Source organism: Myotis nattereri, assembly GCF_964212035.1.
Source record: "Myotis nattereri genome assembly, chromosome: 1".
In the NCBI taxonomy this organism is placed as follows: domain Eukaryota; kingdom Metazoa; phylum Chordata; class Mammalia; order Chiroptera; family Vespertilionidae; genus Myotis; species Myotis nattereri.
Window position 1 is genome coordinate 104,835,589 of NC_138075.1, and position 12,895 is coordinate 104,848,483.

Here is a 12,895-nt window from a genome sequence, read left to right on the forward strand (position 1 = left end):
AGGGAGCTGTGGGGCAATGTGAAACGTAACAATATTAGAATAGCAGGTGTGCCAGAAGAGGCAGAAAGGGAGAAAGGGATATAGAATGTGTTTGAATAAATAATGGCAGAAAACGTCCCTAACCTAGTAAAAGAAAAAGTCACACAAGTTTATGAGGCACAGAGAACCCCAAGCAAGAAGAACCCAAATAGGACCATGCCCAGAGACATCTTAATTAAAATGCCAAAAATTAAAGACAAAGAGAGAATCTTAAAAGCAGCAAGAGAAAAGCAAACTGTTACCTACAAAGGAGCTCCCATAGGCTGTAAGGCTGATTTCTCATCACAGACTCTATAGGCCAGAAGGGAATGGCATGAAATACTCAAGGTAATGGAAGGCAAGGATCTAAAACAAAGATTACTATATCCAGCAAGGCTATCATTCAAAACAGACATCCAAATAAAGAGCTTCTGGGACCAAAAAAGGCTGAAGGATTTTATCACCACCAAACCAGCACTACAAGAAATGCTAAAGGGACTGCTGTAATGTGAAGAAGAAACAGAGAGAAACCTAGGCATATAGAAGTAAAATGGCAATAAATAAGTACCTATAATAATAACCATAACTATAAATGGATTAAACACTACAATGAAAAGGCATAAGGTAGCTGAATAAATACAAACCATGACCCAACTATATGCTGTATACAAGAGACCCTCCTCAGAACAAAAGACACATACAGGATGAGAGCAAAAGGATGGGAAAAAATTTGCCATGTAAATGGAAAAGAAAAAAAAAAAGCTAGAGTAGCAATTCTAATATCTGACAAAATAGACTTCAAAATGAAGGCCATCAGAAGAGGTACAAAGGTCACTAATACTAAAGGGATCAATCCAAAAAGAGGATATAACCTTTGTAAATATATATGCATCCAATATACAAGCAACTAAATATATTAAAAAAAACTTCTAGAGGAATTTAATGGAGAGATCAACAGCAATACAGTCATAATAGGTGACTTTAACACACTGCTAACTTCACTGGATGGATCTTCCACACAAAAATTTAGTAAGGAAAGTACATCCAAAATTCTGCTTTGAGATATAGTTCCAGAGACTTTAACAAAAGAATAGTTCACTCTATTTGTATTGTAATTCGAGTACTAAACTGACAGTTCTGTTAAGACACACACATTTCATGAATACCTGTAGTATTCCTTACTGTCAGCTATGATAGAAACACAAATGTTGTCCACTTATCTTTACACCAGCTGCAAATTTTCATTTGTACCACTGACTAAATGGGTGAAGTAAAATATGTAAACATACAAAAAAAATTAACAAGGAAACAGTGACTCTAAAGGACACACTGAATCAGATGGATTTAATTGACATTTATAGAACATTTCACCCCAAAGCTGCAGAATATACATTCTTCTCTAGTACACATGGATCATACACAAAGACAGAACACATGTTAGGACACAAAACAAGTCTCTACAAGTTCAAGAAAACTGAAATCATATCAAGCATCTTCTCAGATCACAGTGAAATGAAATTATAAATTAACTACAATAAAAATATCCCAAAACATTCAAACACATGGAGGCTAAATAGCATGTTATTAAACAATGAATGGGTTAGCAATGAGAATAAGAAAGAAAGAAAAAACTTCCTGGAAACAAATGAAAGTAAACACACAACAACCAAAATCTCTGGAAAACAGCAAAAGCAGTCCTGAGAAGGAAGTTCATAGTGCTACAGGCATACCTCAAAAAACAAGAAAAATCAACAATAAACTATTAGACCCTACAACTTAAAAAGAACTAGAAAGAGAACAAAAAGAAAAGCCCAGAGTAAGTAGAAGGAAGGAAGTAATAAAGATTAGAGCAGAAATAAATAACACAGACACTAAAAAAAAAAAACAATACAAAAACTCAATGAAACCAAGATCTGGTTCTTTGAAAGGATAAACAAAATTGATGAACTATTGGCCAGACTCATGAAGAAACAAAGACAGAGGACCCAAAAAAATGGCACCACAGAAATACAAAAGATTGTACAAAAATGTTATGAACAACTATACGCCAACAAGTTGGACAATGTGGATGAAATGGACAAATTTCTAAGAAAATAAAATCTCCGCAAACTGAATCAGGAAGAATCAGAAAACCTGAATAGGCCAATAACAACTGATAAAATAGGAGCAGTAGTCAAAAAACTCCCAGCAAACAAAAGCCCTGGTCGGAAGGGCTTCACAGAGGAGTTTTACCGAACATTTAAAGAACAAACACCTATACTCCTCAAACTACTTCAAAAAAATCCAAGAGGAAGGAATACTTCCAAACTCTTTTTATGAGGCCAGCATTATCCTAATTCCACTATAAAGAAAGAGAATTATAGGCCAATATCCCTGATGAATATAGATAAAATCTTCAACAAAATATCAGCAAATTAGATCCAGCAATACATCAAAAAGATCATACACCATGACCAAGTGGGATTTATTCAGGGATGCAAAGCTGTTACAATATTTGCAAATCAATACATGTGATACATCACATAAACAAATTGAAAGAAAAAAAATCACAGGATCATATCAATAGATGCAGAAAAAGCATTCAACAAAACCCAAAAGCCATTTTTAAAAATATATATTTTATTGATTTTTCACAGAGAGAAAGAGAGAGGGATAGAGAGTTAGAAACATCGATAAAGAGAAACATCAATCAGCTGCCTCCTGTACACCCCACACTGGGAATGTGCCCGCAACCGAGGTACATGCCCTTGACTGGACTCAAACCTGGGACCCTTCAATCCTCAGGCTGATGCTCTATCCACTGAGCCAAATCAGTTAGGGCCCAACAGCCGTTTTTGATAAAAACTCTCAGCAAAGTGGGAATAGAGGGAGCATTATCTCGACATGATAAAGATTATATATGACAAATCTACAGCAAACATCATATTCAACAGGCAAAAACTACAACCATTTCCCCTAAGAAAAGGAACAAGACAGGGATGTCTGCTTTCACCACTCTTATTCAACATAGTAATGGAAGTCCTAGCCACAGCGATCAGACAAGAAGAAATAAAAGGCATCCAAATTGGAAGGAGGAAGTAAAACTCTCATTATTAGCAGATGGCATGATATTGTACACAGAAAACGCTAGCGAATCCACCAAAACACTACTAGATTTAATAAATGAATTTGGCAATGTAGCAGGATACAAAATGAACACACAAAAACTGATGGCTTTTTTTATGCACCAATAATGAATTTTCAGAAAGAGAAACTAAACAAACAATCCCATTTACCATTGCAACAAAAAAATTAAGATACTTAGGAATAAACTAAACCAAGGAGGCAAAAGACTTGTACTCAGAAAACTGCAGGATGTTGAAAAAAGAGATGGAGGAAGATATAAACAAGTGAAAGAATATACCGTGTTCATAGATTGATAGAATCAACATCAGTAAAATGTCCATAGTACCCAAGGCAATCTACGGATTCAATGCAATCCCTATTAAAATACCAAGAGCATATTTCACAGATCTAGAACAAATACTCCAAAGTTTATATGGAATCAAAGAAAGACCCTGAATAGCTGTAGCAATATTGAGAAAGAAAAACAAAGTTGGAGGAATCATAATACCACACTTCAAGTTATACTACAAAGCCACCGTAATCAAAACATCCTGGTACTGGCACAAGAACAGGCATATAGATCAATGGAAAAAAACAGAGAACCCAGAAATCAACCCAAGCCATTACACTCAATAAATGGTGCTGGGAAAACTGGACAGATACATGCAAAAAAATGAAACTAGACCACCAACTTACACCATACACAAAAATAAACTCAAAATGGATAAAGGACTTAAACATAAGATGGGAAACCATAAAAATCTTAGAGGAATCCACAGGCAGCAAAATCTCAGACATATGCCAAAGCAATGTCTTCAACAAAATCTCCTAGGGCACTGGAAACTAAAGAGAAAATAAACAAATGGGACTACATCAAAATAAAAAGCTTCTGCACAACAAAAGAAACCATCAACAAAACAACAAGAAAGCCAACTGCATGGGAGAACATATTTGCCAATGTTATCACCAATATGGGTTTAATCTCCAACATTTACAGGGAACTCATACAACCTAACAAAAGGAAGATAAACAACCCAATCAAAAAATGATCTAAGCCGAAGCCGGTTTGGCTCAGTGGATAGAGCGTCGGCCTGCAGACTGAGGGGTCGCAGGTTCGATTCCGGTCAAGGGCATGTACCTGGGTTGCGGGCATATCCCCAGTAGGAGATGTGCAGGAGGCAGCTGATCGATGTTTCTCTCTCATCGATGTTTCTGACTCTCTATCTCTCTCCCTTCCTCTCTGTAAAAAATCAATAAAATATATTTAAAAAAAAAATGATCTAAATAGATACTTCTTGAAAGACAACATACAGAAGGCCAAGAGACATATGAAAACACGCTCAAAGTCACTAATCATCTGAAAGATGCAAATCAAAATGACAATGAGGTATCATCTCACACCTGTCAGAATGGCTATCATCAGCAAAGCAACAAATGACAAGTGCTGGAGAGGATGTGGAGAAAAATGAACCCTCCTGCACTGTTGGTGGGAATGTAGACTGGTGCAGCCACTGTGGAGAACAGTATGGAGTTTCCTCAAAAAATTAAAAATAAACTCCCATTTGACCCAGTAATCCCACTTCTAGGACTATATATATCCCAAGAAATCAGAAACACCAATCAGAAAGGATATATGCACCACTATGTTCATAGCAACACAATTTACAATAGCTAAGATTTGGAAACAGCCTAAGTGCCCATCAGCAGATGAGTGGATTTAAAAAATGTGGTACATCTATACAGTGGAATACTATGCTGCTATAAAAAACAAAGAACTCACCATTTGCAATAGCATGGATGAACCTGGAGAGCATTATGCTAAGCGAAATAAGCCAGTCAGAGAAAGTTAAGTATCACATGATCTCACTCATTTGTGGAATATAATGAACAACATAAACTGATGAGCAAAAACAGACAGAGAAGCACTGATCAGACCATCAAACCTCAGAGGGATGGTAGGGGAGGGTGGGGGTAAGGGGGAGAGAGCAACAAAAGGACTTGTATGCATGCATATAAGCATAACCAATGGACACAAACACCAGGGGGGTGAGGGTATGAGCAGGGGAGTGGGGGCACAAGGAGATGGTAAGGACACATTTTTAATGCCTTAATAAATAAAGGGGGGTGGGGGGAAGGAAACTAAGGAGAAAATAAACAAATGGAACTACATCAAAATAAAAAGCTTCTGCATAGCAAAAGAAACCATCCACAAAACAAAAAGGGAACCCTCTGCATGGGAGGACATATTTGGCAATGATACATCTGATAAAGGTTAATATCCAAAATATATAAGGAACTCATGCAACTTAACAAAAGGAAGACAAACAATCTAATTTAAAAATGGAAACCCGAAATACTAATCAGAAAGAATGTATGCACCCTATGTTCATAGCAGCACAATTTACAATAGCTAAGATCTGCAAACAGCCCAAGTGCCCATCAGTAGATGAGTGGATAAATAAGCTGTGGTACATTTATACCATGGAATACTATACAGCAATAAAAAAGAAGAATCTCTTACCCTTTGAGACAACATGGAGGGACCTGGAGATATCATGCTAGGTGATATAAGTCAGTCAGAGAAAGACAAATATCACATGATCTCACTCTTATGTGGAATCTAAGTAGCAAAATAAACTGATGACTGGAGTGGATCCAGAGACATGGAAGCATGAAACAGAGTGTGGAATCGGGGGAGGGTGGGTGGGTGGGAAGTAATCAACCAAGAATCTTGCATGCATATATGCATGGACCATGCCACAGACAATGGGGTGGTGAGGGCCTGGTGCAGGGGCGGAGGCAGGCTGGAGGGGTGAATGTGGAGAATAAGGCAACATATGTAATACTTTCAACAATAAAGAATTATTTTTAAAAAAGCTTTGGACATACCTGGGGGTTAATGAAAAAAAAATTAATTTCTAACAGGCTAACAATCACAACTTATGAAAAATTTACTAGAGTGAAATACTATTATATTAAAAGAGACATTTCATAAAAGTACATTTAGAAAATAACAATCTTTTCATTATACTTTTTATGTAAAATAGCTGAATTCCAAGTCCAGAAAAGCATTAGTTATTTCTTAGCAAAAGAAATATTAGAACCTACAAATCTTGTTGGGAGTGTTCTTTTAATCATAGTTTAGCAGTGAAAAGAGAAGTAAAGATGTTGTCCCACTCCATTGCTTCACTGCTTCCTTTTTTCTGATTCTCGCTGTGTTCAGAAACAATGGAATCACTAAAAGGTTAAGTAACAATTTTTGAAAACCAATTTACTAATTGCTGCCATTTACTTAGTATTTGTTATTAACATTAAATTTTAAAATATTGTCTTATTCTTTTTGTGGCTTGCTTTTTATTAATCCCTTATTTCTTACTAGGAGCCTCTCACATGAAAAACTCTACATTTGGTTCCTCTTAAAGAAAGCAGATTCACTAGAAAACAATATAAACAACAAAAAAATAGAAACAGACTCACAGACACAGAGAGCAGACTGATGGTTGCCAGAAGGGGAGGGGTTTGGGGGATGGATAAAAAAGATGAAGGGGTTAACAAGTACAGATTGGCTGTTAAAAAATAGTCACAGGCATGTAAAGTACAGCATAGGGAATCCTATATAATTATAATAAAAGTAATATGCTAATGTCCAATCGTCCGTTCAACCACTCAAAGCATAATACGCTGATATGCTAAGGCTGCTCAGCCACTCGCTATGACGTGCACTGACTAACAGGGGGCAGTCGAACAGTAGCTATAACATGCACTGACCATCAAGGAGCAGTCAACCAGTCGACCAGTGGCTCTGACATGCACTGACCACCAGGGGGGAGACACTCTGACCGGTAGGTTAGCTTGCTGCTGGGGTCTGGCTGATTGGGACCGAGCAAGACAGGCCGGAAATGCCCTGGAGCCTTCCCACAGTCCCTCCCTGGCTGGCCAAACTCCCATGTCCCTCTCTAGCCCTGATCGTGCACCATTGGGGTGCCTTGGCCTGGCCTGGGCCCTCTCGCAATCTGGGACCTCTCGGGGGATGTCGGAGAGCCAGTTTTGGCCTGATCACGCAGGCAAGACCGAGGGATCCCACTGGTGCATGAATTCATGCACCAGGCCTCTAGTCCTATATAATAAAAGCCTAATAGGCAAATTGACCGAACGGCGGAATGACTGGTTGCTATGACACACACTGACCACCAGAGGGCAGACGCTCTACACAGGAACTGCCCCCAGCCCGCAGGCCCCAAGCCAGCCAAGAGGGGACTGGCGGTAGTCGGCGAGCAGGCAGGCAGGAGGGACCAGCTGGAGAGCGGGCAGGGCCGGCTGGCGAGAGGGCTGGCGCTGCCCCCCAGTCACCCCCCCAGTCGCCTCCCACAGAGGGAGATGACTGGTGGTGGTGGGGGAAGGGGGCAGGTGCCAGCAGGGGTACTCCGATCACTGGTGGCCCCACAGATCGGCCCTGATCGCCAGCCAGGCCTAGGGACCCTACTCATGCACGACTTTTGTGCAACGGGCTTCTAGTATAGTCAATAATATTGTAATAACTATGTATGGTGCCAGGTGAGTACTGGAAATATCAGGGGAACTCTGTAAAAAATATATGATTGCCTAACCATTATGCATAGACCTGAAACTAATACAAAATAATAGACTATAAACTGTAATTTAATAAAAAAATTTAAAAATTAAATTTTTAAAAAAAGAGGAACAAAAAAGAAAGAAGATTCCAATAGAGTGGTCATTATCACACTGCAATTCACTGGTCTAAGTAATTCCTATAAACATTAGTTCCAGTAACCTGAAATGTATTATATACATATCTGCATAACTGACTTTTAGTGCTTTTGCTTCTCCAAAGTGGATTTAGTTTTTCTGATTTTCCAAAGATTAGTAAGAATATTTTAAGCCAGAGCTGACCCAAGGATATGCAATTCTGAACTCCATAGAAAAACTTTGTCCCAAACTCAATTCACATAGCAGTTAGGTAAAGAGTCAATCACTCTGGGCCATGAGAAGAATGGGAAGCTATTTTTCCCATAAATCTGCCAGACAGTAACAGGCAAGTTACAGGTTTAACACTGAGGCTAAGAGATAAGCAACTAACTAGAATAATCTGCTTTCTTGAATAGGTTATCCTCATCAGGCTTTAAACTGAAATAATACATTCAAACAACTCAGCACTCCCTGTAAAGCCCAAGAGGTTTCAGAACTGAAAAGCAGTAAGGGATTTACTTCCCTCAGGGACTTATTTATTTTACTAAGCATGTTTACGCTATAAGTAAAGACCAAAGACTTGCCCCAAAAATTAACAACAATTTTAAGCATTGGCATTAAGATGGAAAATGAGGCTCATTACAATAAAATGAGACCTATGTCTTGTCAATAGCCAAGCAACTATTAAAAAATATCAAACAGCAAATTAGAACTGACTCAAGAAGGTAAATGTCAGAACTCACTTTTTGATTTCTCGGAGCAGCATTCGGATAAGGATGGTCTGAAGCGGTTCAACCATTAATTTCCTCCACATATCCAATGCTAGCTGCCAGAAAAAATAAAAACCATCAAAGGCTGAATTACTTAGTATTTCTTTGTAACATTTGTGTAAGACTTATAAAAAATATCTAGCAAAAGAAGTATTTATAATTAATATTTCAAAATTCAAATGAAAATAAACATAAGGAAAATTAATGTCTAATTTCAAATGACATATCAGACTTGTACAAAGAACAGAATAAAGGTTTTTTTGATTAGCTGAAAATTTTACAGAAATAATTGATGTTTATAAAAGCTTATTTGATTATTAAATGCTCAGTATTATAGAGGGGCTATAGATGCCAAGATTGTAACAACCAAAGGAGTTACACTGAATAAAATAATGTAATTTCCCATACAAACATAAAAGGATAAGTCAACTTAAAGGATAATAAAATAAAATAAACCTGTATTTACCACCCGGGTTATGAAATACGACTTCACCATTACCATTGCCCCAAATGTACTCCTACTTCCCCCTCAGACGTTTTTGCTATCCTGAATCTTGTGTTAAATCATTCCCTTGATTACAATTGGACCAAATGTGTAAGTAGCCCTATATAGTATTTTTGAAGTTGACCATTTCTGGCCTTGCTAACGAAATCACACTGTATACTTTCTATGTATGGTTTTTAAAATTTTTTTAACTATTACTGAAGTCCATCTAAATTGAAAGATACAGGTATATAGTTCAATCATTGACATTGCTACATAGTATCCTATTGCATAAATACACCATGATTTATTTTTCCTTTTTATTGCTCATGACATGTTTGTGATTCCAGTTTTGCTATTTGAGAAAAATGCTGCTATTCTTGTATACTAGTGGCACAGTGCACGAAACTCATGCACATTAAAAGGGGATTAATAAGAGGAAATATTTTAATATTGTTATTTGCCCTTTCTCTATAATAGAAGTGTCAGAGGTGAAAGAAAATTAGTAAAGTGTATATAAAAATCTTCCTCCTGTCAAGAGTCTGGGACACACCATGGGACCCAGAGTCAAGTCCCCGCCCACCCACATGTGCCTCAAAATCGCGCGAGACCCAGCCCCGGCCGCCCCCCACTAAATTGAGCTAGACCCAGACCCAGCCAGTTCCACCCTTATCAAGCCCTGCTGGGCGGGGAGCGCAGCCTCAGGTCCCCTGGCCCGGTGCCAGGGTGGGGAACATGGCCTGAGGTTCCCCGGCCTGGCGCCAGGGCAGGGGGCACAGCCTGCGGTCCCCATCAAGCCCTGCCAGGTGGGGGACACAGCCTGAAGTCCCCTGTCAAGCTCCATGGGGTTGGAGGTGCAGCCTCAGGTCCCTGCAGATTGCTCATCAAGGCTCGTTACAGGAACTCGGCCTCCGTTGTGGATGCAGCCATCTTGTTATGAAAACCCCGCCTCCTCTGTGGGTGAAGCCATCTTGTGTTATGGAAACCCCCACCTCCACTGTGGGCGCCACCATCTTTGTGGCAGAGTGATGGTAAATTTGCATATTCCCTCTTTATTATATAGGATATTTTCTGGTGAACATAAGCAAAAAGTTCTCAGATATACACCTATGATTGGAGATGCTGCACTATAGGGTTAGGGACATATACAGCTTTACTCAGTCAAGCCAAATGGTTTTCCAATACTCACACTAGAGGCCTGATGCACAAAATTCATGCAAGAGTAGGCCTTCCTTCCCCTGGCTGCTGGCACCTGCTTCCCTCTGGCACCCAGGACCTGGGCTTTCCTCCAGCTGCCAGCAGGCACCCGGGATCCAGGCTTCCCTCATAGCACCAGCTTCATCCAAAAGTTCGTCCGGAAGGACATCCAATATAATTAGCATATTTTGCTTTTATTATTGTAGACTAGTGGCCTGGTGCATGAAATTCGTGCACAGGCGGGGGGTCCCCTGAGCCCAGCCTACACCCTCTCCAATCTGGGACCCCTCGGGGGATGTCTGACTGCCGGTTTAGGGCCAATCCCAGGGATCGGGCATAAACCGGCAGTCGGACACCCCTCTCACAATCTGAGACTGTGATGGCTCCTAACTGCTCACCTACCTGCCTGCCTGATCACCCTTAACTGTCCCCCCTGCCAGCCTGATCACCCCTAACCACCTCTGCCTGCCTGCCTGATCACCCTTAGCTGCCCCTCTGCCAGCCTGATCACCCCTAACTGCCTCTGCCTGCCGGCCTGATAGCCCCTAACTTCCCCCTCTGCAGGCCTGGTCGCCCCCAACTGCCTCCCCCGACAGCCTGATTGCCCCTTACTGTCCCCCTCTGCCAGCCTGGTCACCCCTAACCACCTCTGCCTTCCTGACTGATCGCCCCTTACTGGCCCCCTTGCCGGCCTGGTCGCCCCCAACTTCCCCCCTCTGCCAGCCTGGTTGCCCCTTCCTGACCCCCCCTCCCCCCGCTGGCCTGGTCTCCCCCAACAGCCCCCCTGCTGGCGTGGTCACCCCATGCAGCCTGCTATTCAGTTGTTTGGTTGTCCCTCACTAACCCCTGGGCCAGCCCAGTCGCCCCACGCAGCCTACTGTTCAGTCATTTGGTCGTTCCTCACTAACACCCGTGCCAGCCTGTTGCCCATTATCTCATTAATGTTTATCTCATTCTTTTTTTTTTTTAAATATATTTTATTGATTTCTTACAGAGAGGAAGGGAGAGGGATAGAGAGTTAGAAACATCGATGAGAGAGAAACATCGATCAGCTGCCTCCTGCACATCTCCTACTGGGGATGTGCCCACAACCCAGGTACATGCCCTTGACCGGAATCGAACCTGGGACCTTTCAGTCCACAGGCCGACGCTCTATCCACTGAGCCAAACCGGTTTCGGCGTTTATCTCATTCTTAATGAAACCTAGGAGTTCTTTATATATTATAGAAGTTAATCCCTTGACAGTTTTACATATTGTAGTTTGTCATAGTTTGTGACTTGACTTTTTAATTTCTTTAGTTTTTTAGTAAAAACCCTATATAATAAGGAGCTAATATGCAAATGGCCATCACACCCTCACACCATAATGGCTCAGACACTCAGCACTAGGGAGAGAGGAATGGGGACCAGTCAGGCACAAATGGGCTCCAGAGAGAGGAATGGGGACCAGCCAGGCTGCGGCCCAGGAGAGGGACAATCCGCATGCCCCATGGTCCCAGGCGCCAGCATCTGTGCCTATGGCTCAGGAAAAGGACAAGCTGCCTGCCCCATGGCCCCAGGCGCCAGCGGCTGTGTCTGCACCTGCGGCCCGGGAGAGGGACAAACTGCCCGCCCCGCGGTCCTGGGCACCAGCACCTGCACCTGCGGGCCAGGAGAAGGACAAGCCGCCCACCCCACAGTTCCGGGCATCTGCAGCTGGGGCCCAGGCGAAACTGCCCACCCATGGTCCCCTGAGGCTGCAGCTGGCCCGGGCAAAGCCAGTCTGGGTCCTGGGTGCCTGCCGCCCGCCAGAGGGAGGGAAGCTGGGTCCCGGGTGCCTGCAACCAGCCAGAGGATAGAATCCTGGGTCCCGGGTGTGGGGTGAGGCAGAGGCAGTTAGGGGCAATCAGGCCAGCAGAGAAGTAGTTAGGGGCGGTCATGCAGGCAGAGGTGGTTAGGAGCGATCAGGCAGGCAGGCAGGCAGGCGAGCAGTTAGGAGCCAGCGGTCACGGATTGCAAGAGGCAGTCGGACATTCCCCAAGGGGTGCCGGATTGAAGAGGGTGCAGGCCCGGCTGAGGGACCCACCCCCATGCCCAAATTTCGTGCACCGGGCCTCTAGTATATTATAATGTACTCAAAGTTATCAATCTTTTCCTTTATCATTTGTATTTTTTGTGTCTTTTAAGGACTCCTTCCCTACCCTAAGGTCATAAAGGTATGGTCTTAAGATCATAAGGTCTTCTATATTGTCTCCCAAAAGTTTTCAAGTTTTCCCTTTCACATTTAAGCCTTTAAACTCCAGATAATTTTTCCATACATAGTAAAAATTATTCCAGAATCAAAAACTAATTGTTCGTTTCTAACTGAACTGCACCCACAGAGATATGTCTGTTTTTTGCCTCTATATTCTGTTTCTCTGGAGTAACTCTACTCAGATCCATTGGTAATTCCATTCCAAATAAATAAAAGCATCTGTCTTCTTACAAGGAGCATCCTTTAAGTTTTGCCTTCTTTTTTTTTTCCTTTTTAAATAGCATGAACAAGTAAAAATAGAAGATAATACATAAGAAAATGAGATTTTTATAGCAAATGTTTTAAAGCAAACATTGTACTAGAGTATTTCTTTCACAATCA

General features: G+C 41.6%; 1 protein-coding gene across 2 annotated transcripts in view; it reads right to left on the reverse strand.

The window, feature by feature from the left end:
* CUL2 (cullin 2) overlaps positions 1 to 12,895 on the reverse strand; it is a 174,704-nt gene that overhangs the window by 99,935 nt on the left and 61,874 nt on the right. For both annotated transcript variants that reach the window (XM_081109768.1, XM_081109767.1), the window contains exon 6: positions 8,574 to 8,656. In XM_081109768.1, the coding sequence (XP_080965894.1) occupies positions 8,574 to 8,656 (83 nt within the window). The remainder of the gene's footprint in view (positions 1 to 8,573; positions 8,657 to 12,895) is intronic.